Genomic DNA, 26,814 nt, shown 5'->3' with positions numbered 1-26,814 from the left:
ACGAAAGCCCTGTAGTGCCATCAAGTATATATTTCGCAAAGTTCGTTTTTATGAGTTATATATTTCGCACAGTTCGTTTTTATGAGTTATATATTTGTCCAAGTTCGTTTTTATGAGTTATATATTTCGCAAAGTTCGTTTTTATGAGTTATATATTTCGCAAAGTTCGTTTTTATGAGTTATATATTTCGCAAAGTTCGTTTTTATGAGTTATATATTTCGCAAAGTTCGTTTTTATGAGTTATATATTTGTCCAAGTTCGTTTTTATGAGTAATATATTTGTCCAAGTTCGTTTTTATGAGTTTTTTATTTCGCAAAGTTCGTTTTTATGAGTTATATATTTCGCAAAGTTCGTTTTTATGAGTAATATATTTCGCAAGTTCGTTTTTATGAGTTATATATTTCGCAAAGTTCGTTTTTATGAGTTATATATTTCGCAAAGTTCGTTTTTATGAGTTATATATTTCGCAAGTTCGTTTTTATGAGTTATATATTTCGCAAAGTTCGTTTTTATGAGTTATATATTTCGCAAAGTTCGTTTTAATGAGTTATATATTTCGCAAAGTTCGTTTTTATGAGTTATATATTTCGCAAAGTTTGTTTTTATGAGTTATATATTTGTCCAAGTTCGTTTTTATGAGTTATATATTTCGCAAAGTTCGTTTTTATGAGTTATATATTTCGCAAAGTTCGTTTTTATGAGATACATTTTGTCCAAGTTCGTTTTTATGAGATATATTTTACAGAGTTACGGAGTTTTATGAAGTTACGGAGCCCCTAAAGTGACATCCAAAATTATTTTTTTTTCTCGTGCGCACGACATAGTATCTTGTGCGCACGAGATATTATGTCATGCGCACGAGATATAATGTCGTGCGCACGAGATATTATGTCGTGCGCACGAGAAAAAAAATAAGCATTTCTGTACAAAGCATTTCTGTACAAGCTTTCGCTTCAAGAAAATGCCTCCGTGCTTTCTTTAGTTTACACATTTTGTTTTATTTATTTAATTTATTTGAATTTTCCTTGAAATGTTTGAATTCACTCACTTCTTTTGAATTGTCTGCTTCATTTTTGTATCAGAAAGCGCAGCACGGAAATCAAATCAAATCAAATCGAATAAAAATAAACCATCGCGAGGCAGCCAAGAATCATCCCCGATTTACTCAAGAATTGATAGTCGCGGCGAGTCGGCTTAAAAACCGGGAATGTGTGACCCCAGCATAAGCAATATATTCTATTGGTCTTTGTCAATACAGGAATTTCCAGACAGAGCGAGTCAAAATGAACCGCAAAGGGCTGCGCGATAAATTCTTTGCCATCGTTATACACGTCTGTGGCATGGTGAGTATTTGCTAAAAAAACCACTACACGTTGCATGTATAGGGCTTTGCACCAGCAGTACTTAATACTGTTTTTTTCTTTCTTCCTCCCATGCTTTTTGTGCACTTTTCCAACGAGCAGGTTTTTGCCATCACAGCCGTGCACAACAGAACCATGCCGTACGTAACCCTCTTTCCATGGCTAGTAACAGATTTTCGGTTGATCTACGTCAAAGTTGTGATCACCAACGAACGTTTATTTCTGTTGGTACATGTGTTGGAGTGTTTCCAGTTCTGCCTTCACAGCGATACCAACAACGATACCGAAGATATGCCGGTAAGTCTTTGTACTTGTGCAAGTTATAGTAGCAATATTGAGTCTGTTTAATACAGAGGTGCTGAGAGCTTGTACACGTTAAAGGGTTCATGCAATGCAGGGGGCGTAAATCAAGGGGGTGGGGGTATATATCCGCCACTTCTTGACCAGGGGTGGACTATTGAATCCCCCCCCCTTCGTGATGAGAAGGAAAAAAATGTTGATTTTGAGTAATTTCAGAACATCCCAACAACCAAAATGTATTCAATAGTACTGAAAGGTGGACAAAGTACAAAAGCTATAAAAATGCGCCGTTTTGATGTAAGTTCGAGTATATATATTGATATACGCCTATATCCTGAAGAGCGCCCCCTAGTGTAATGTGTCCAGCCCCCTTTCGAATTTGTGGGCGTGGCCTAAGTGTGTGAGAGGATGGTGTATACGAGTGGTTTGATCCAATTGTGACAAATACGTGCATCTTCGTGGCAAAACCATTTGCAAGCCAGGTACTGTGTACAGTCAATGTTATGCATTATCCCTTTGTGTTTTTTTTTTAATTGAATTATTGGATAAAATTGCTGTTTTCACCGGATATACTCATAGTCATAGTTTTAGTCTTCGGGCTTCTGGCTCAGATTATACTTTAAGGATTATCGATGACCTATGTTAATGCATATGATTGTGTAAAATCCGTTATGCCTGAAGTTATCTGTAACATTTCCGTGTGTACAAACACGGGTACTCTGCTGCGAATACAATACAATACTATGAGTACTTTGCTATGAGCAATGTTATTATGTGTACCCGATGTACATAATGTCGATGTCAAAATTAATAACAATAAAAACAAATCATAAAAGACCACAAAAGAGAAACACCCATCGTCACCTGAGATGAATTTGCCTGAACCAGGACGTATTCGATTTACACACTCTGGAATAACACTATACTACACCTTGAAAACATGGGTTTAGATACCTAATTCGTTCAGTTATCTGCAATTTTGGCTAAGATATAGTGAAAAATTGATTTTTTTCGGTAATGGCGGCACTAGTTTTCATTAAAACAATACGTGGGACTCTTTTTAATTTTTTAACATAGCAAATCGTTTTCTACGCATTTTTTCTGATCTAGAGACGTCAATTAGAAGTTGATTTTCGAGGGTGCACGGTAACCCCTTCTTCCCACTCAACTACTTGCCTAATAATCAGCAAATCTGTTGCAGCGTAATAGACTACGGCAGCGGCCGTGGTCTATTACATAGACTATGAAACCCCATGCTCAAGACTCAAATCATATTGCCTTGTATTTGGTCTGTCCTTTATTAAACAAAATGGAGCCCCGAAAACGCGCTACAACATCACATCATTTTGTTGATACAATTCGTTTTTATCTCGCATGATTTACATAAACGGTTGTTCTAATACTAATTCGAGTATGGCTGTGATTGCTGTCCGACAGATGTAAACTTATTTCACGGGGTTTTATTTGTAGACTTTAATCATTATTAGTGTTTTGCAAACTACATGTAGGCCTACATTCATTTTTTTATATATGTTTTGTACACTTGGAATCGTCCTTTATTAGAGTTTTGTAAACTTGTGATTCATGACCATGTTTCGTAAACTAGGCGTAGTCATTCAATTAACAAAGTGGGTACCGGGTCTGATCAGCCCCAGTATTTGCTCACGAGTAAAACAGTTTCCACTTTTATCGCCAGGAAAATGGAATCTCCCGATTATCCGTGGTGGGCTCAAGATGGCGCACCAGCACACCGTCTCATTGCTGTTCAAAATCGCCTGTGAGAACTCTTTTACGAACAAGAGTTTGCTTTGAACCACCCCGATGGGTGCAGGTCAGTAAAAAGACCCGAAATTGCCTACGCCGGCAAAATCACGATATGCATGCCCTCAAATTATCCGATATTTGAACATTTTGAGGGCCATGCATGAACTTGTAAAAAAAAATGGAAGCAGTGCAGAGGAATGCAAGCTCGCATTATTGTGAAATTAGGATGAAATTAGGCCCTAAAATTGCTCTATTTTGCAACGGAGCGTAGGCGTTCATTTTCAAAATGGCGATGGGTGTCAGGACTACTTTTAAGGGTGGCCATCTTTGTACGGAATTTTCTCCAAAAGAGGAATTGGTTAATCCCCAAAAAGTTGCACAGAAAATGAAGGATAGCGAAATAAGTTTTCATGTGATGTGTGTATCAAACACATTGGATAGTTGTGAGTATTTGTAAAAAGTTTGGGAAGTGCGCATAATAACCATTGAGGTCTGCTTCTTTTGCTGGGTCGTTTGAAGCACATAAGTGTTCAGCACTCCACCGCGCAACATGTAGGATTGTCGTAGCCTAACTGGCTTCAGTGCGGGAATGAGGGCAAATCAAAACCTCATGCGGGACAATGTTTTACTCGTGAATAAAATTCAGTGATTCAACAAGAACATAAGTCTTGATCAATTTTTTTCTCGAATGTCCTCCGGTTCACTGTACTATTCTGTTCGACATTAATAGTGAACCAACCCCAATTTTGCACTGCATTTTCAAGACAATGGTGCTCAATGATATGTAACCCTGGAAGGTCAACCAAGGTATCATCAAAAAGCACGTAGCATTAGCTTGCTTCTTGCTGGTAAACATAGTCTTGCCATATTAACCATTTAAAGTATGATTACTTTTTTAATTAAAACCCTGCGCAGCGTTTACAAAAAAAACTTTACAACAACTACTTTCCTGCACTACGCAAGACCCTATTCATAGCAATACAACAAAAAGCCACGTGGCAGAGACTTGGCAGGAGGCCTGGTCGAAAGTTTGTTGACACGGCCTGGGTGTAGCCCTGGCTGCAAAGTTCATTGAACCAGCTGATTTGGCAAGGGTTGAATGAGGATTAGATAGGAAGTGAACATTATTGGTGCTCAATATTTTTTTTTCAAAAAATTCGGTTACCTGGGGGCGTAATTTTTTTTCCTAGGAGGGTTAGGGGCAATGTCATGAATAATTCAGTTTTTCCTTTGAATCATTGCAAGACTTAGGTTCTCGTTCTATATTCCCCTTAATTTAAAACTATCTCAAATTTGGAGAAGAAAAATAGCTGATGAAAATGAGCAGCGACGACGTGGATTCGAACCAGGGATCTTTGTATCCATAAGCTCATCTCGCTATCCACTAGGCTACTGTGTGGTAGCTCGACGACAACCGTTCTTTAAAATGCTTTAATGTATTGTAACTAGTTGAGTAACTAACAACAATGCTGTTGATGTCATTGTCCGTTCTCATGGATAAACATGAATTATTGATGACATTGCCCCTAACCCTCCTAGGAATAAAAATTACGCTACCTGGGGCCCAAAGGGTAGCGGTACGTCACTCTGCGCAGGGTTTTAAACACTCAGTATGGGTGAAGTCCACTCTTCATTGAAACAGTTAAATAAATATAATTGTATACATTTATAACCTAATCATAACGCCAAGAATGCTCGTCGTACAAGTAAAAATAAATACGATCATGTACAAGTACATATTACAATTATGATTCTATTCGACAACTTGATTTATTTGTTAACCCCATATTTTATTCTAATCGGGTGATAAGCTATTCGAAATTTGATAAGAAATAAAACGTCTAAAGGAGCCATTAGATGTTTTATTCCGACATTATCGGATAACGTTTGATACACACAATAAATGCTGCAAACAAGACGAATTTCGTTCGTCGAGCAGATAAGATAAAGTTTGCGTATGAAAAGTCGTGGATTTATTTCTCATTTGTGCAGCTTTTTCATATCCTGTTAATTGCTTAGCTGCAACAATGTCTTCTTAACAGCTCAACAACATTTACACCACTGGTAGAACAAAACAAAACGAAGTTAGGAAATAATTTGAACCATTGCAATTGGTCGAGTCTACCGTTAGTACATGGTACGTGCACAACAAATACAACTGAAACATGTTCAGGCCCACAACTAACCCTCCCCTAAAAAGAAACAATTAACTCCTCTATGCTGGATCGCTGCCAAAGTATACAATCATTAAAGTATAGCCAACCAAAAGTAAACAAGTGTTCCAAAATAAGTTAATAGAAGTAGACTTTAACAAATGTCACAAAGCTAGTTATCAATGGATTTTAGATAAGAACTCCCCCGGTTGAGATGGCACTCAACATGGTACATGTACCTTCAATACTAATAGAGTTCCCAGGTACGTCTTAAGGTCCGCCGTCGTCTAAGGTTCATAACGTGATAAAGATAAGGACATCATTTTGATCAAGTGGAAAACCCCATTGCGATCATTACTGCAACTATCACAGATAAAATTATCAGTTTTGGATAGTCCATACTTGTTCCAACAACGGCAGATCAAGTGGGGAAAGAGGCCAAGCCCCCCCCCCCCCGAAAAAAACAACCAATTTTGTTTTTAAGTGACGTCGCAAAAAAGGCAGCCATTGCGTACACCACCATCTTTTGCTAAGAATAATTGATTAAATTGGTCAGAAATTGCCGCAAATCGCACCACTGAGCATCTAGAATCCAAAAAAAAAAAAATCTGGAGCCCGCTTTGACCCCACGCCAGAAAATTTTGATTCAACTTTTGGGGGAAATTTTAACAAAAATTTCCCCCCCCCCCCAAAAAAAAATTGTGTTCTGGATCCGCCCTTGAGTCCCGACCATTTTAAGCTCTGGAAGGAGCTTCTATATGTCACTTCCTGGTTGGTCGGTCAGTTGGTTTGTCTGTCTGTCTATAAAATCCATGAAGATGTTTTTGATAAAATCATAAAATTTTAATTAAAAACAAAGCAAACAAATACATTAATTAAATACTTATCAGAAATTGTTGGTTACAGTAAAGTTGTTTATGAAAAAAAATGTTGTAAATTGAGGCAAGATAATTATGTGCAGTAATGTGTTATAGCAAGGGCGGATCCAGGGGGGGGGCCAAAGGGGGCCATGGCCCCCCCCCAAAACGAAACCATTTTTTTTTTTTTTATGTGACATCGCAATAAAGGCAGGCAATGAGTACACCACCATCTTTTCCTCAAAAAACCATTGGTTAAAGTGGTCAGAAATTGCCTCAGATCGCACCACAGAGCATCTAGAATCCAAAAAAAATTCGGGGCCCTTAAGCGGGCCCCGAACCCCACGCCGTAATTTTTTTGACCCACTTTTTGGGGGGACCAAAATTTTTTTTGGGCCCCCCAAAAAATTGTATTCTGGATCCGCCCTTGTGTTATAGTCACGTGCTACAGCGCGATAAAAAATACCGCGTGAAAAAAGCACGCAATATTTTATGGGGTAGCTGTTAGGGGCTAATTTTGGTCAATTTTTTGGAACGGATTAATAGCGCAGCGTGATTTTCGCGTGGAAGGCCTCGAGGGCATGTGGCTGCGGCGGCCCGGGCTTCCACGCACAATCTCCGGTCAACGTTAGAGACATTCATGCAAGACGACCAGAGCTTATTGTGCACTCCAACTTTATTTTCAAGCCAATCTCAAAAACTAATTGACATGGAGTTGCACAGAGTTGGTAATTTGAAATTTGACGCATTATTCTGCATGTACATGTAGTATGCAATGAAATTAATTTGGCCCAAAAGTGAACAACTTAAATACCGATTACAGACGAAATTGGTCCTAACTCTTTAGTGTATGAATTAAGCAATATTCATTATTCTCCTTAGTTTACACACGACATCATTTTTGCTAATAATGCATTATACACATACCGGTGGACAGCATGAGCCTCGAAGTTGCTAATTTTGTCAAATGAAATATTACCATCTTTCCGGAGCAACGATTTAGCTCACTTTTAATTGCATTTGCTTGCACTTGTTGGAATATTTTGCACTATAAATTCAAATTTAACACACTGAAAAGAGTGTACCGCAGTCTGACATAAACTGCGTGGTTTTGTTATATATAATAAATATGTGCTTAGCTTTTTTTTTTAAACAAGTACATTTAAACCGGCTAGGGGCAATAGGACGCGGATAATGGCCTGAGCCGATGGTGAGGTAATGTATATCAATAGAAAGCTGGGTAAAAGATCATTTTGACCATTTTATACTGGAAGTGCTCAAATTCCGCATTTGAAAATGTTCAGTATGGATGGATGGTTGAGTTCTTGAACTTGTTTCGGGGACATAGCATATAATGTTAACATCGTGCAAAGTCCGTAGATATGCACATAACAACTATAAGTGGTTCAGACGAGGGTCGGTTTGATAACGCTAAAAGTATCCGTCGGAAATTCCCACTTCGGCTTTAAATAATTGAACAGGGATTTTCCATATTTTATTTTCAACACCGACAGTATCTTTTTCACCCAGTGACCTATAGGAGGCTAACCTTCCCCTACAAATCATAAGCATCATGTGGTTTTATTAATTTAGGCCAAGGCGAGTGCAAAAGTTACATTTCTCTGTGTTTCAGTTACTGCAGCGTCGTCTAGAGTTTCCCCTCTTTTTTATGTTTACTTCAGGATGCTTGATATCTTTGATGAAATTATTGCAGAATTGGGGAAGTGTGACATGAACCTACAATTACATATACACGTACACACAACCACACACAATTCGTGAATTTCGTGTTGAATAACATGCTTGTATTATACACTGCAAAAACTGCAGTGTTAAGTTCTTACCATTGGTATCTATATAGGACACTCTGGCGCCCATTGAATGGACAGAATCAAAAAGCGTTGTTTTGCATAATCTGCTCGGATATCATGGACGACACACGTACGCTTGAATATACCCAGCACGATATGCGACAGAGGAGTACTCCCCCCTCCCATCTCCCTATACCATATAGACCTTTGTCATGCTGCATTTTAGTCATGTTCCCTGTATCCACTAATGGTACTGAATGATAATGTTTTTGTGCAAAAAGGAACCAGACTAATTGTTCTACCAGCCTCGCTTTGTTACGTTGATTTGAATGGGAAAATCATGATGGCCGCAACATGATAATGTTCTATACATGCACACCCAAGACTATTGCTACCAAGCACCCCGCCCCCAGATATCTCAAAAAATTCCTAAGATCTGGTAACACAATGACCAACACAAAAGAGGGGGGGGGTCCCTCTGTCACATACAATGGCGTAGCCACGGTGAGGTGGGGGGGGGGGATACCCCCCATGAAACCTTATCGCCCCCAGTCCCCCCCCCCCCCCCCCCACTGAGATTTTGAGTTTCTAAAAAAATTATCATTGATCTACATGACGCCCCCCATGAAATGTTCCAGCCCCCCCCCCCCCTCAATCGAATATTCGATGTATTTGGGACAACCTTATGCATTTGTAAACAAATGATAACTTAATAATTAACTCAATAATTAATCCATTCAATAATGTAGTTTATAAGACTAGTACTGCCAGTAATTTGTCATTTTTTCCCCATCTAATAGCATCATATTCACGTACTGCCTCTCTTTAGAACTCCCTACCTGAATTTTGCTTCCATTCTACCAATAATCTTTCACTATTCAAACAAAATGAGAGGAGATATCTTATGATACTTTCACTTCTATCTTTTTCCAGATTTCCTAGTTTGTAGCCAGCACCATTGACTGGCCTCAGCCTCGCGTTTTGGGTGATACACATGTATACTCATAATATTATAAATCTTCACAAAGCAGAAATGTTAAGGTCAATTACGCTACATTTATGCTGTTGCAACAGATGTTAAGTACGTGCAGTACATAATCAGAGAAAACTTAGTATGAACACAGTAGTGCGTAATGCACATATTTATGACTTACAAAATTTATACTTTTAAAAACCTATACATGTACATACATCACAGTCAGAGAGTTGAGTTCAAGTTAAAAAGAATTTCAAAATTTTCAAACTCAGTTATTACAATTTTAATAATTAACGAAGGTTTTGTCAACCAGGTCTTTTTCTGCAGTCTGGAATTCCAAAACAGGTGTGCCACTGTACAATTGAATGCCATAAAGAGCAAATCATGGCAAAATAAACGCCAATAACTTCCCTGATATCACCCAAATGGTGTCTTATCAGCATTTTACTATTTGGAGATACGACTGAGCAAACATAGCTTATTTGCATATTAAGCAAACATTCAACATACCTTTATTGACATACACTATTAATCCAGTGCACAAGTACACACAGGATAGACGCCTGATATGAGAAGTGCATGTTTTTGTTTTCTTTTTAATAAAAAGAAAAAAACTAGAGGTCTATGTCTGTTTGCAACAGAACACAGGGCTTTTCCGCATTATGATTTTTTTAATCAATAATATCCCTGAATATATGCATGAACATAAAATTTGATAACGTCATCGTGACGTCACTTCGGACTTTGCATACTAGTCCAATTATCTACCTACCCAACAAGTTTCTTGACAATTGGACCTTTCCATAGATGAGTTTTGAAAAATCGCATTTTGATGGCATCACACATTTTTCAAGTTTTGTGCGAATACCTATTACCTAACAGACCAAATGGAAAAAAGAATTTTGCATTTTGCATGTTGCGTTCGGGCGATATGGCTAAAAGGTCAAAAAAGTCAAATATTCATATAAAGTCTCAGGATAACGTCATCATGACGTCACCTCATTTTTAATCTATAACACATCCTGGTATAGCCACATACCAAGTTTCAACCCAATCGGACTTACATTTCTGTAGATATAAGACTTCACAATATGCACGTAAATGTTCAAAAATCAATAAAAAATTAGGTGATGACGTCATCGTGACGTCCTAGTCTTGGCATAATTTTTGTATGAGGGTCTTCCTTGGCTGTAAGTTTGATGACGATTGCAGATCGCCAAGTTATAAAAATGGTGGCTTGAAAACTTGTACAAAGTCAATGGGTTAAAAATCCCACAGCAGAAAAACTGCACCTTTAAATATGTGATTTGCCTTTAAACTGAAACATTTTTACAAAATATTACTTGATATTCTGACTCTTGGGAATATTTTCAATCAAATGGCAAACGTAAAAAATACCATTTCTTTTTCCTTCTTATTGTAATTTTCGGCCAAAGTTCAGAACTACTCAGTAAGATATATCAGTGTTGTAAGGAAAAGACTTGTGGAGAAAGCTGTGTACAGAGTTTATGAGAAAAATTAATTATTCATGAATCCATAATAAATCACTTGATGATGACGTCATCATGATGTCATAGTCTTGGCATAATTTTTGTATGAGGGTCTTCCTTGGCTGTAACTTTGATGACGATTCCAGATCGCCAAGTTATGAAAATAGTGGCTTGAAAACGTGTACAAAGTCAATTGGTTAAAAATCCCACTTTAGAAAAACTGCACCTTTAAATACGTGAATTGCCTTTGAACTGAAACATTTTTATAAAATATTACTTGCTATTCTAACTCTTGGGAATATTTTCAATCAAATGACAGGCGTAAGAACATACGATTTCTTTTTCCTTCTCATAGTAATTCTCGGCCGAAGTTCAGAACTACTCAGTAAGATATATCAGTGTTGTATAGGGAAAGACTTGTGGAGAAAGCTGTGTACAAAGTTTGTGAGAAAAATTTATTTATTTATAAATCCATAATAAATCACTTGATGACGTCACCATGACGTCACTCTTCGGGACACATCTTGGCTATAGGGACTATGCTTATGCCAGCTTTCAATGATGTCTGACAAAGATTAATGCCAAGAGTGATATAATACGTCCCTGTCTATGCGCATGCATGAACGTAAAATCTGTCAAAGTTAGCCGAAAATCGGCTAAAACGGTCACTGTGGACAGGATTTGACCTTAGCAACACGTGCGCTGCAGGCTGACTGACATACGATGTATGTGCGTATGTACAACGTACGCGTATGTACAACGTACGTGCATGTACATGTACATTGTTGACGTCCTGTGCAAGTTTTGTCAAAGTTAGCCGAAAATCGGCTAAAACGGTCACCTTTGTCAGGATTTGACCTTAGCAACACGTGCGCTAGCGCTGCTGGCTGACTGACATACGATGTATGTGCGTATGTACAACGTACGTGCATGTACATGTACATTGTAGACGTCCTGTGCATTGTCAACCTAAAGTTTTAAGCGTGCGCAAGGCATGTTCGAGTTCGCTTATTGCCTCGAAGCTTTGAAACGTTTTAGACCTACCCTTAAATAGACAATTAAAGTAAAAACTAATATAAAAACTGCCATGGTTGATTTTCCAAGAATTTTCAAAGGAAAAAAGGTCTTTTCATTATAACCTCTGGTCTGATGACGTCATACGCCTAAAACTTCTCACACGTTCTAAGGGGGTCAAGTTCATCATATACGCCAATATTTAGGCGATTCCGACAAACTTCGCCACAGACATCTATTCAAAATACATTTTTGAAAATTTTCAACCTGTCGCTAGAGGGCGCTCGAAGATTGCATGACGTCATCGGTAGATGATTTGAAAAATACTATCAGCCAAGAGACTAACACCGTTAAAAGCAAGTTTATATCTATTACCACTTTTAAATAATAAGCCACTTCCGGTTTGGCCTTTTCGACCGGAAGCAAGGGTCACCTGATTTCACGCACACCAAATGAAATAAAGACCTTAACCTATTCTACCACATGACGGCAACAGAATGCTGCAGACGCGTACGGTTGATTTCTTATGCATTTTTAAATATTAAAAGTGTCACAATTTAATTGCCCATAAAAAAACACCGGATGACGTTATCATGACGTCATCATTACACAATGTTGTTTGAATTAGGGTCTTTGCTTGGACAAAGATTGGTGTAAATGAATTACTGGCAAAGAGTAAAAAATGCCCTTTGAAAATCGACAATAATCGACAATAGATACCGAATCGACAATAGATACCGAATCGACAATAGATACCGAATCGACAATAGATACCGAATCGACAATAGATACCGAATGTTGTTAAATTAGCAATACAGTTTTTGCAGTGTACATACTGATGTATTTAGCCCATAACACCGAGACTATACACTAATACGTTAAGGAATCGGTTCGCTTCTCGACAATCCTCGGATCTGTCTTGCCCATGTTTGTAATTCATAAAACGAGTTACCGAAGATCAAGACCCGATTGAAGGCGCCCATTGAATGGACAGAATCAAAAAGCGTTGTTTTGCATAATCTGCTCGGATATCATGGACGACACATGTACGCTTGAATATACCCAGCACGTTATGCGACAGAGGAGTACTCCCCCCCCCCCCCATCTCCCTATACCATATAGACCTTTGTCATGCTGCATTTTAGTCATGTTCCCTGTATCCACTAATGGTACTGAATGATAATGTTTTTGTGCAAAAAGGAACCAGACTAATTGTTCTACCAGCCTCGCTTCGTTACGTTGATTTGAATGGGAAAATCATGATGGCCGCAACATGATAATGTTCTATACATGCACACCCAAGACTATTGCTACCAAGCACCCCGCCCCCAGATATCTCAAAGAATTCCTGAGATCTGGTAACACAATGACCAGCACAAAAGGGGGGGGGGGTTTCCCTCTGTCACATGCAGTGGCGTAGCCACGGTGGGGGGGGGGGGGGGCGATACCCCCCATGAAACCTTGTTTCCCCCCAGTCCCCCCCCCCCCCCCCACTGAGATTTTGAGTTTTTAAAAAAATTATCATTGATCTACATGATGCCCCCCATGAAATGTTTCAGACCCCCCCAGCGCCCCCCCCCCCCCCCCCCCCCCCCCCACTGAAAAATTCCTGACTACGCCACATATCGTGATAAGATGCATTTAAACCGAAAAAAGGGTTTATTCTGTGTTGTAGCCTTCGCGCCTGTAACACACGGAAGATTTACCTGAATTACTTTCTTGCCGCGAATTTGAAATTTGAAATAAAATGCGCTGCAGCTCTTTACATTGTTCTGACCTTTGACTCACTATTCCCAGTTTGAAGTTCCGACCACAATTCAAAGCAGTGGATTGAACGAACCGTTTCCGCTAGGTATAGACTGGTTCCCATCCCACAATCAGTATCGATAATACACGTACTGGGAACCAATCTGATCGTAAGGCCGATCTGTTTGTGCCCCCAAACAAACAAAAAACCCTTTTTTGTTATAGGGTTACAAACGTCCAAAAATGTGGGAGGAAGGGGAATATAGCATACAAGTTGTAAATGTATCACATAATAGACAAAAAATCGTGTTTCTTGAAGAGCAAGGGGAACGCAGCTTCAACCTTTTAATAGTGTTCGAAATACAAAGGGCGAGCCACCACGTGATGGACACTCCCCTTTCGGAAATTCCCTTTGCAGCATCACGTGATGGAATTCTTTCTATATATTACCGTCGAATTGCATAAAATTGCCGCGTGATCAGAGTTTAACGGGTAGATTATACTGGACGGCTCAGCGTCGTCGACTTCTTTGCTCTACAAACTAGTGATTGGAAACATTTTGTATTGATTTTAATGAATCAAGGCTCAACATTACACTCTGGTGTCTATTTGGTAAGTTATAATGGATGATTTTCTCCATAACGTGTACAAGTTATTGCCATGACTGCAACATTTAAAAACTTTTGTCGCTTCAAAATTCGCATTTTGTTTAGGCGTAAATATTATGTAGTCTAACGATGAAATGACATTTGTACATATAGCACCTTACCCAAGCGGCGTACCCAGGATTCTCACCACATGTGGCGAGTGGGGGATGTTATAGTGCACTATAACATCCCCCACTCTCCGCATGTGGTGAAAATCCTGGGTACGCCGCTTGGGCACTATAACATCCCCCACTCGCCACATGTGGTGAAAATCCTGGGTACGCCGCTTGGGTAAGGCGGCGTACCCAGGATTCTCACCACATGTGGCGAGTGGGGGATGTTATAGGGCACTATAACATCCCCCACTCGCCACATGGATTCTCACCACATGTGGCGAGTGGGGGATGTTATAGTGCACTATAACATCCCCCACTCGCCACATGTGGTGAGAATCCTGGGTACGCCGCTTGGGTAAGGAGCTATAGTGGGTGCGCCCAATTTCTGTTAAGCTCGTTAACCATGGTCACTTAAAGGACTAACAAATTTCCAGTGGGGGAGGGAGGGGGTTGCACCCCCCTCCCCAATATATAATATATATTTCGGTTGGATACTGATTTCTTTCGACTTTACAGGGTGAGTCAAACAAGCGAAACTCAAAGACGAATTTCAAAAATTTAGCACGAATCAGTATGCTAAAACTTTGAATTATTCTGGACCTTCAATGAAATCTAGTGGTGGCTTTTCGAAATTCACATTGAGAATTGAGCTTGGCGAAATGACCCTATAATCAGTTTTGTAAAAAAAAATATTGTGTGTTCTGGGTGTTTAAAACAACAAATAAAATGACAAAGAATACTTGTTCGACAACTGTAGTACACAATAACATAACCTGCTTTGGCTAACAATAGGATTAATAAAATCCTCCCCCCCTTTTTTTAAGACCTTGTAGTTTGGTGAGTATTGTTTTATTATTGAACTCAGTTTTTATTGGTGGTGACGTTAGAAGACAATTGTAACGACAATTCTTGAAATCGCATCTTTGGACGAAGCTGATTTGTGTGTCATTTCGTTTAATGGTGATATAACTTGAACTGACTGAGCAATTTTTTTCATCGAAAAGTAATTTATTAAATTGGCCTAATTTATGTTTCTTTGGCTTAGGGTTTTGCTTTTTTTGACTCACCCTGTCTTGTTTCAATTTGACTCCATACTTTACTGTATAGGCCTATACCTTTCAAACTGAAAAAAAAACCAATGAACAGGGTAGAACTTGATAATTGTGAAATCCGTGAATGATGCTTGTTTTATTGGCAGATACCGTATAGGATGTTTGCATTAATTCTTGCCCACGTTCATTTTTAAATTGTTTTTTATTTCTGAAGCAGAAACTTTTAATTCACGTTTGACGTTTGCTTGAAATAAATTCACGATTTACTTTATTTTAGCCTTTGTTTATATTCTAGGTTCCTAGTCATGAAAACATGTGTTATACATGTAATTATTACATTGTTGACTGAACTGGAGTGCGCTAAGTTATATGCATTTAGGCCATACTTCGTTCATATAAGAAAATTGAAATTTTGAAAAGCACGTATATACCAGTTTTACTGATACTATCGCACAGATTCGAACAGAGATCTACCACACACTGTGCTAACGGACTGCATGAAATACAATGGGCTTCTTAACAGGCCTCGCCTTAAGTAGCCATGCTGCTGTTGCGGTGAGTACAAACAAATCCGCTGTAATAATATACATAAACACATGCATTGGCGCAGAACATCGTTTGCTTGCAAAAGCAGGTAATTTTCGCCATCACATTTAATTGACTATCAGTGTTTCACGTTTTGATAAACTTAAACTTTGCGTTCCAGAGTCGAGTAATACCAAAAAGTCGACCTGAAGACTTCGGTTTCATACTTTCGAACTTCCAATGCACGGACTACTTGACTAGAACGCCACGTCTGAGACTCTGAAGATGCAACGACTGCAACAATCAGTAGACCTATTGCATATAAATTTGGCTGTTTCTGATTCAGTTCACGTTCGGACTTTTCATTATTAAAACCGACAATTTGAGGACTACTTTTGGTCGGCGCGACATTGGACCACCAGTTTGAAACGGGTTCTTGTAATGTTTCTGGTGTATACAAAAAGTAGATGCGGCAGAGCATTTATCCTGTATCAAAATAAACCACAAAAAGTAACACAAGTTGTAGCGAGTGCACAACAAGCTTTGGTCGTCTTTCATGAAAGTCTTGTATGAAATCGATCAAAATGATTCATGCCAGAGCTGAAAAATGCGACGCCCATGGCACATATGGAACACCATACTTTTGGTGAATTTTCGGAGACGGACAGGCAGACAAACCATCCGACCGCCCGACCACCAAGTGACATGTAGAATCTTCTGCCAGAGCTCAGGTAATAAAGGAGAGCATGCACGTAAGCCATTTCAAACAGAGAGATATAGGGTCAAATAAGTTAAATTTGGCAGATTGCCCAGGATAGGGCTCCGTGCGCCGACGAAAGAGGACGCCCTTTTACTAACAATTTCGCTGGTTGACGTGCACCGTTCCTTGTGTGCGACGCACGTACCCCAGGGGATTTTTATTATGTACACGCAGTGGCCGCGCTTCGCGGCAAATGAACTGGAGTCAGGCAAGATGGCGTCGGTCCCGTCACCCCCAACTGTTTCTTCCTTTGCCGGTGAGGGGGTACTTGTGAACGGAGTGGATACCCATGATTTGCACGAGGTGTTAAATTGTTTAGGGAGGCTTCCTTTTTGGGGGGCACCTTGGGATTGGTCAAATTCGCAAACAATACAAAGCTCCTTTTGCTTTCTCCGAACTTTCAGCATAGGAACGCCACAGCCAGGAATAACCTGCCCCCTGCTTTTATATTAAGGTGCACTATCCGCACACCAGGTACTGTTTTACTCCTTCCTTGTTCTTTCATCTTATTTTCGACTCACAGACGATGAGCATGATCCTCGCCATAAACGACAAATTACCTTACCCACACCTCTTCGAAGGGTTGGAGGCCCTACAGATGGCCATCTATGTTTGCACTATCCTGAATGAATGTGTCGTTCTGTTGACGAATCTCTTGGAGAAAAGCAGCCCCATCGAAAATCACAGATCTGCTGTCAAGAAAGTGGTGGGTCTGATTTACCTTTTACGTTTGAAACGTCACTTAGTGATCATAATAGTCGTGGCGGGTATGTTCATCCTCGCCTGTGATGTAGGCTATAAGCTTTTCAAGGAACCGAACATTTTCCAACAAAGTGAAATACGTACAACAACATCAGAGATAACCGACGTGGGCATAGCGGAGGGGGGCAACCTTGATCCAAGACTGGGTTTGGGATTTATTCTCCTATAATACAGCCAGTTCATGACAAGCTCGTAATGCGCTATGTTATAGCTATCAATGAGATCCTCAAACCCAGTCTTCGACCTTGGGACGTCTTGTTGATACCTCTACCGCGCTTCGGAGGCTGTCAGGGACTGGCGTCATTATACGAGAATAACAAGTGCAAGTTTCGAACAAATTGCCCCTCAAATATAATGGCCAACTTGTAAAACGATTCACCTCCGCCACGCGTTTGATTTTTCGGCTATTGTCTAGTCCTTTGTCAAAGATAAAACCATCAATCCCCTGTACTAAGATCAGGAACAGAAAACTTCCAACTGTTCATAATAAGATCATTGTATAAAGCCATAACATAACCTGTTTACAAGACTTGCTTAGACGGTTCTGTGTACAATACGCCAAAAAGGTGTTTTTTCCCCTTCATTGTGTACAATTTTCGAGCACGCGATCACTTCACACACAAGAGGCTTCAATTAAACCATTGTGCACGTACGCCATTGTGCAACGCAACTGGCCAGTGATTATCTGAACAGTAGCACATTGAATTAAGTGCATTCTTGACAGCCTTGTAAAGTGCTCGGATATATCTACACTAGAAAGCGCAATCGGTGCGCGTGTGTGACCGGGTAAACACCGGTAATCGTGGCACATAGACCCAGGACAAAAGGGTTAGGGCACAATATTTTCATTAACACGCATACTCTTTAAATGTGAAAAGCCACTCGAAAAGAGGTGTCCACCACATGGCTCTTTGAAAGAGCAGAGCCTCACTCTTGTGAGTTTTCATCTTTTGGAATGTTTTTTTTTTATTGTGGTGCATAGTGGAAAACCACTCTAAAAGAGGGAAACTTCTTACTTTTTCAAGGAGCCATGTGGAAGACAATTCTTTTGGAGTGTTTTTTTCCCCACTCGTTTACATACTTACATCACACAAAGAACGACACATTAATTGTTTTTCTCAAAACATCGTCAAGATCAATTCTCAATTTTATTTTATTATTATTATTATTTTAATTTAAGGTGCAGTATAATTAAGATTTGTATTATTCTAATAGAAAAAAAACCCAATACATTGTATTATACTAGAATAACCAACTGGTTTGTTGTCCCTGATATTTTTTATAAATTCTGATATTTGTTATTATTTATTTCTATTTTAGTACATTTCTTGTCTCATCATCTCAGTGTGTTTGGCGGCGGGCGGTTTCCTTGGATTCCACATCATCTTTGGAAACAATGTAAGTCAGTGCAAAAGGCTGTCGCAGTTATTCGGTTCGATTAATGCCGAATAAAACCCGACCAATTACTAAAATAAATTCAAATGAAGTAATGTCGGGTGCAGGGTGGGGGAGGGGGGGGGGCGCAGCCGGCGCGCCCCCGTATTTTTCACAGGTTTTTTTTAGGAGGTACATCTGATCTTTTCTCCTGTTTCCTCTGCTGTTTAGTCTCTTCAAAGACGGACATTTTGACAATGAGCACATTTTTGTGCCCCGCTTGTATGTCCGATTTTCGCCTCCTTTCTATAAATGTTGGGTCCGCAATTGTCTGGTATAACATTTCTCTGCTTATATTTTTTGAACTTCCAGAAACGGCGAGGGGCCGGGGGGGGGGTATTTATAAGAGGGGAGGGGTGGTTGGTGAAGGCGTCCGGGTTGCTATGGGGTCCGGGGTATCCCCCGGAAAATGTTGAAATCTCGCCGTACCTGGCCCGCCGATATGAATTTCTTAGCGCAACCTAAGCGACAGGCTTCCGCTGCATTTTGTGCAAAGCGGAAATCCTCCAGAAAACCTCCAAAAAAAGCACGATTTTTTTCCTTTTTGAGAACATAACTTTTGAACCCTCGATGCTTTCAAGTTTGTTCTTTCGGCAAATTGAAAGTTCATTATTCCTCTATTTAATGATATTTTTAGATTATTTTTTTAATTACTTTAAAGATCCGTCATTTTTCAAGTACAAACAGTCGGTATCTCCAATTTTACAATGGAAAAACGATGTTCACGAAGAATCCTGTCCCACAAAGCGGCTCATATGAACTCACAACTCTGGACGCCCTCTACCGATTTCTTTCGAGCTATAAAATAAACAGCATGAGTTTGTCCAAAGCTGATGTAAAAATGAAGTTGATTGGCCAATGTTAAAGCCCGTCCATTTCAGCCTAAAGTTTTTGCGCTAATCAAAAGCGTTGTTTGAAACTGCATTGGAACGTGTACGATCAACAGATGATAATCGACCTACTCCCATCGTTGTGCTGCCAACTTGCTGTTTCTCTCCGGTAAGTTCTCCCCTTTACAATTCCTCAGGGACTCTAAAAACTATATGATATGCAAGCTTACAGTATAAAGATTCTCTGCATCTAAAAAAATATGAAGATACTTTATCAGAAGACATTGTAACTGTGATGTAAAAGTTGGCTTCTTATGCGATGGAAGCAGCTTTCTCGGCACGCCATGCGTGGCTTGAGCAAGGCACGCTGTGATTTCTGGCCAAGTCCACTTTTGTTTAGGTGTGATTAGACAGTGTTTGTACGTGGGTGAACAATGGTGTGCACTAATTGCACACGTTTTAATGACTTACTATTATTCATGTAGATATTTCTGTAATGTTTGGCAGCCTAGTTGAACTTGGTTGGAGGTATCAACTCAAAAAGGAACGCCATTTACTGTTATGTTCATGTGATGGCCTAACAAGCTGAAGACCCCGTATGCATTTTCTATGTTTAGAAAAGGAAAAATAAAATATAAATGTTTTTTAATTCCTTTCTTTCTTTATTAGAATCCGATGGAGTTAAGGACGAAGAAAAAGATAGACTATTGTGCCCTTGACAGAGGTGAGCCCATCAAAGCTGTCGCGGAGAAGACGTGGCCAACAGCAAAAGCTGTGGACTGATTTGAGACAATAGACCGCCCAATCAGAGGAAGTCAGAGCTGCCATATCTTTAGCCACATTTATCTCATTGCCAGAGCTTACTTTTGCCACCAAATTCGAACTATTTTATGTTAAAAATCATGTATATGAATGTACATGTACGTATGTTAGTTGTTCCTGATAGCCATTGTAATTGTATTGTGTATTTTGATGTTTTTTATTGTATATTATAATTGTCTTTTATCCATACGCCTTGTTTGACGTGTGTGAAATAAAATAAAACAGGAATATATGTACACCCGTAGATCAATTGTTTTTTTTAGTAATAAATGAAGTCACCACATCAGTACTTGTGTCGCCAATTGTTTATGTTCAACAACCACTTCCTCTTATGCAGCCTAGTCCCCCACCCCTGCTTTGAAAGTGGGATATTCCATCAGCTCATTGCCCTTCTTCATGGATGAACGAACACCTCACAGACCTTGCGTGAGATAAGGGCACACACGTAACCCTATGGGCAGATGCACAGCATTTGTTGAAGCTTCTTAAGTGTCGAAATTGACTTTGAGGAATTCATATACGATGCTCCCCCTGCATTCTAAAGTAATTTGAGAATGAATTTGCGAACTTCGATTAATTTTTTTCGGGACCCATTTTACTAGTATCGTAACATTATTAAACCAGATCAGAAAGTCGTTTTAGATGTCCAATTTTACCATTCATATTTGGTCCAGTGTTAATTCGCGGATATAGCATTTTTGATTTTATTTCAAATCTCCCTCTTTTCCCGAAGATAAAAGGCACGGTAGAGCCTATACTGTACGATCATGTGACTGAGCTCTATGGGATGCCAGGCTATGCCGCTGACACTGATGCAATTAATAGACTCCAGATAAATGTGAGTTATGGAAATGAATTGGTTTTTACATTGCTTTATACATTCTTGTTTTATTTAGTTAATGGAACATCTTAGGTTGGAATGTGGTAGTTGGGCGTAACGAGAACACTTGGGAATTTCTCTCTTGGGATGGAGGGGGGAAGAGAGTGTTTCATAAGTTCTTGCAGGACTTCTAACATATTCCTCATAACTTTCTTGCTTTTCATTTATCTTTGTTATTTAACTTTGTCATTTACTTTTATGTTTTGTTTATCAATTAAGTTACGTACTTAATTGTCTATTCATTATGAAGTTATGAAATAACATCTTATTTGAAAAGGAAATTTAAAAAAATCATTTCTAAACAAGCAGGTTGACGACTATATTCTACGCTCAATACGTCAGTAGCGTAAATCCATGTAAAGCTGCGACATGAGTTCGATTGACCCAACCGCCATTAGCAAGGCGCTGATATGTTGGGGTTAATCACTTGTCCTTGAACATCGGATTTCAAAAAAAAGAGTAGAATGCTTTCACATTATTCGCGGCCAACAACTGTGAACTTTGATGCTCATAATCATGTGATATTTTCATGCAGGAAAAGTGTTGCGGTGCTACAGGCTATGCTGACTACTTCAACAGTTACTTCGCTAGCTCACCAATGTACGGTGGCCGAGTACTGCCCGTGACCTGTTTCAAACTACTGGATGACGGCTGTGTGAATGCTACTTCTGCTGATAAAATTAACATAAGCAAAATTTATATTAAGGTAATTAAGCTAACTTTGTTCGTGAAAATCGGACGTGGATTTAATTAGAGAAAATGTCGTTAAATTCGTTGCTCTGTGACGAGTGTATTGACACGGTCAAGCAGTCTCAAAAGTCAAACGCACACCAATTTGGGGGGATTGTTTAAAATATTTTTATGAGAAGTTTGTAACTTTTAAAAACGTTAAACTATCGTTACTTTGGTTTCTTTACCGTGCAGGGATGTAATGACGCACTGGTGGCGATGTACGAGTATCATTATAGAATGCTATTTCTGCCTATATGTACCGCTTGGGCTGGTTTGGTAAGTGACCAAATAATGAACCGCATTGCACTTGATGTTTGGAAATCCTTACAAAAAAAGCATTAGAGCAAGTCAATTTAAACTCCTGTGGAGACTCTCGATCCATGACGAAAAGCAATGGATATAATTACTTGTAGTGAAAATCTACAGTGGCGCTGTCCCAAAGTCAATAAAACACAGTTGTTTGTATATTTTGTTGAAAAGGGCACTTGCACATCCGTTGTGAAATGTAGACAGGTTTTTTTCTCTGGACACTTGGCCTCCGTAAAATAAAAAAAGGAGGGGGGGGGTGGGGGACTGGTACCATCTGTCGATGGGGGCGCTGTTCAAAACCGACAATTATGCACACATAGGGCCAATATATGGTGCTTTTTAGGGCGATACATGTGGGAAATTCTGAACAAGACACCCAAAACGGCAGATGCCAGAAAAAAAGGGGCACCACTTCTTTTTTGAAAAGGGCACTTGTTCAGAAAAAAGGACACTTCGTAAAAAAAAAGGCACTCTTTACAAATTATTTCGGGGTAAGCCCGTTGAAAAAAGGGCATTTGAATGGAAAAAAGGCAGTCTTTACAAAATATTGGGGGGTATACCCCTCCCCCCCCCCCTCCCGCTGGCTACGCCTATGACGCATATAAGCATCAGTGTCATCAAAACGGCTAGTCTAAAGAAAGCCTTCACTTGCAATGCTGTGATCCACGCGTGGCATGGAAACAGATGAATATACCCGGATAGAATGGGCATAGTGACCGTTTTAGCCAATTTTCGGCTAACTTTGACTGACTTTTTGTTAAAAAACGAGTGCGACAGAAAAATTCGGGGCCCGCTTAAGGGCCTTGAATTTTTTTGGATGCTACTTGCTTTGTGGTGCGATCTGAGGCAATTTCTGACCACTTTAAAGGGAAGATACAACATTTGCAAACATCAAAAACGAAATGATCAAATTATACCACGAAATACCTTACTGGATTGAAAGGGACTAGTGGTAGTCTAAAGCATCCTGTAAAATCGTGGCTCCTGCTGTGCTGACATTTTCAAGAAAACTTGTATTTTCGCCGGTCGGCCGACCCGCGTTGGAGAAAACTGGCTTTTTCAAAACCTGCTCCTTATTTTTCACTTTAATTCAATTCAGCATGAAATTCTCCTTCTCGTTTTGCACATAAATTTTCAAATACCTACAATACAGAACATTAAATATATAAACATACAGTATACACGTTAAAACATTCAATGAAAAGGCATATTTGGTTATTGCGCATTTTCTTTGCGATTTATTACACACCTGTGATAGGGTACAAGCCTGCTAAACTGATTCTCTGACCTTACAATTCCCCAAGTCTATAAATTGCTTCATTTTATTTTAAGTGGGGTTAGGTAACCAGACTACAAGAACATGGCTGGTTTTCTTGGATTTTCCAGCACCTCTGAACCCAAAACGCGAAGCAAGTCAGTTGAACACTGAATATTTGCTATAACATATTAATCCTCCAAATCAATATTTTCCCGAAAAAGTGCAGCAAAAGCAAATGTTGCACATTCCCTTTAACCAAATGTGTTTGAGGAAAAGATGGTGGTGAACGCAGTGCCTGCCTTTATAATATTGCGACATCACTTTTAACAAAAAAATGGTTGTGTTTTCTTTGGGGGGGGGGCATGGCCCCTGTTGGTCCCCCAGACCCACCCTTGCCAGTACCCTCATTCATTTTGTCTCAATGAAGTCTCCTCTATACCGCCTACTATACATGTAGTTCAAGTCTGTATGAGTAGGGTCCCGTTAATAAGGAATGTCAATTTCTTTGCTTTCTTTGCTACAGTATGACGGCTATTTGAGGCTACTGCTCTTACGAAAGCGCCAACCAAAAAAGGTATACACCAATTTCACCAAGGCCTTATTAACTGAGTGAGACGTATTTTCTCATATTTAGATTCTTTCGAAATGCAAACTTTCACATTTCTTTAAGAAAAGGTAGTAGGTATAACGCGCGCAACAAAAGGCTGCTCCGGAAGTAACGTTTTGGGCCGTTTGTCACCCTAACAAGCAATACAAATCTGAAGAAAATACTGGGAAAACTAGGGAATAATTGGAAGGAAATTTTAATTCAGTTATACAATTAAACCAAATAAACAAGAAAAAAAATCAATTAAAATGTAAATTGAAAAGTAAACAAATAAACACTCAACTTGGTATGAATTAAACGAAATATCAAGAAACAAATATTAAACAAAATCAAAACACCCCAAAAAGCAACAAATTAATACAATCTATTCAAGTCTTAACATTCAGCTTTGTCGTACATCATTCAAAGTAAGCACAGGCATAGTCCACGTGTGACCATCTTAAAGGTCAATTTTTCAATGGCCTATATCTACAGAACTACCAGGCCGATCGGGTTAAAATATATGTACATGTACACATTACGGGATGAAGATGAAAATTGAGGTGACGTCATAATGACGTCATCATGCATTTTTGACATTTTGAAGTATACGTCTCACGAACGGGATAGGCTAAGTTCAAAACTCTTTCTTTAATAGGTTTGTAAGGCCATAGATATTTTCACAAAACCTTGACAAGACGTGTGTGACATCATGATATGACATCAAAAATGCTAATTTTTTTCAAACACATGTCGGAATGTCATTAAACTTGGTGGGTAGTCAGTTAATGTTATTTTTTTAATCGAAAACCGAAGTGACGTCATGATGACGTCATTTTAATGAGAATTTGAATTTTAAAGATTCCATTCTACATGTTCAGACAAACTTAACACAAACTAAGACCTCATTGTACATGTGTGCATTTACAAGTGACGTCATGTGACGTCATCAAGTTTCATGTGACGCCATTTTAAAGGTGGATTAGGTCGCATATACAGAGAACTACATTTGATTGGATTAAAACGTTGTATAATCATAGACAAGGATGCGTCATAGACGAAAATTAAAATAACTTCATGATGACGTGATCATGCGATTTTTATATATAGTTTTAAGAGTATCGCCAAATCTCACTATTTTCCATACGCGCGTTTTCAGTCCGTTTTTGTTTGTTGTATGGGCATCAATACGCAACGGACAAAAAAACGGACTTCAAACGCGCATATGGAAAGGCAGCTGTATGCTTAATTCGATTTTTTTTAAAATAGGTTTGTTAGGTCATAGCTGTTAGCGCAAAAAAGTACAAACTTGTGACGTCACTATGACGTCATTAACCTATGATTTTTTTACCACATTATAAAGGTAGGCCTGATCATCATAAAACTTGGTGTAAATAAATAATGTTACGAGTAAAAACAAATCTAAATGACGTCACGCTGATGTCTTGACCTCATTTTAAAACAGATAACTTTGTACATTTGTTGTACCAACAGATCTGACAAAATATGCACTTTGAAGTTTGTTGGTACATGAGCTTGATCATTTGCATGACTACACCTCCACACTAAAGCAGGAACTCCTAAAATAATGATAACGCGGAGGACCCTTACGTTCTGTTCATCGAAAAGACATAGACCTTTAGTCATTAATTAATTTCTTTGCTTTCTTTACTACAGTATGAGGGCCGTTTCGCACTCCGTGTACATAGTGAACCAGAAAATCAGGTATGCATCATTCCTCTTTAGTTTTTACTTTTCGTGTCATGTTGTAGCTGCATAGTGACACATAAACAGGGCCGCATATTTCGTGTCGACTGAAAGTCATCCAAACCATGCTTTACCGTATTATAATTAAGTAAGCAGAAAAAGCCTTAATTAGCACAATATACTAAAGATTTCGCAGTATGAAGATTTCGATTTATTCTTCAGTTTACCTCCTAGTTTTATGGTTTCTATAAACGTAGATGAATCATTAGATAGCGGGATATTATATGCCTGAAGGGTCCATGTTTTTCCATTTAACCATGGAGGAATATTGAGCTGAAATTCGGACTTGATATGCATAAAATGCTTCAATTTGCGACGGATCAACACACCTTAGAAATTCCTAGTTTTTGAGTGAATACATACATTTCGTAGTAACCTTCTGGAGACGTATTTTCCAATAGGAACTGCCCTGTGGAGACGTACACAGTCTGTTGTTCCTTATGGCTCCACAGGGTACCGTATAACAGATCACTCCTTTGGCCTTTTACAAAAAACGTGACACACAGTCGTGAATGAACTTTGTGCATACAAAACCAGGTCCATCGTACCAATTCTGTAGTCGTGTATTTAACCATGTGTCTAATTGTATTCTTTTTACTATAGGATCAGGAAATAGATGAGCCTGTTCCTGGTGCTGGTGATGTAGCCATGGCCAACGCACCCGAACCCGAAACCGAAACAGGGCAACCATTTTTGAAGCCCGGCACAAGCTCGAGGAAGTCACATTCCAGTAGCGAAAGTGATTAAGACTACAGTTACTGTCGAATCGTCTTGCGATTACTTGTAACACAGTTGTATTTTGCATGTAAACACAAACTGTCAAAAAGATGTTTTAATAAAAAGACAATCAATCATATTCC

The 26,814-nt window shown here is 39.1% G+C and overlaps 1 protein-coding gene and 1 long non-coding RNA gene across 2 annotated transcripts; both read left to right on the top strand.

Annotated features, from left to right (window-relative positions):
* The first annotated feature begins 1,090 nt into the window (after nt 1-1,090).
* On the top strand, nt 1,091-26,789 carry LOC119728438. Its single transcript, XM_038200678.1, has 10 exons — nt 1,091-1,345; nt 1,466-1,660; nt 17,098-17,280; nt 18,657-18,734; nt 21,156-21,260; nt 21,838-22,008; nt 22,227-22,310; nt 24,125-24,175; nt 25,865-25,912; nt 26,558-26,789. The coding sequence occupies exons 1-10, from the start codon at nt 1,286-1,288 to the stop codon at nt 26,699-26,701; spliced, it is 1,119 nt and encodes a 372-aa protein (XP_038056606.1). The 5' UTR covers nt 1,091-1,285; the 3' UTR covers nt 26,702-26,789.
* On the top strand, nt 19,571-20,652 carry LOC119728439. The gene is made up of 2 exons (XR_005271057.1): nt 19,571-19,769; nt 20,270-20,652. It is a non-coding gene; the product is annotated as an uncharacterized LOC119728439 (long non-coding RNA).
* Nucleotides 26,790-26,814: the final 25 nt, after the last annotated feature.

This window comes from Patiria miniata, unplaced genomic scaffold (genome assembly GCF_015706575.1).
Source record: "Patiria miniata isolate m_02_andy unplaced genomic scaffold, ASM1570657v1 HiC_scaffold_20, whole genome shotgun sequence".
Lineage (NCBI taxonomy): Eukaryota > Metazoa > Echinodermata > Asteroidea > Valvatida > Asterinidae > Patiria > Patiria miniata.
The sequence above is the reverse complement of the archived record's forward strand: the minus strand, read 5'-3'. Positions and strand labels throughout refer to the sequence as shown.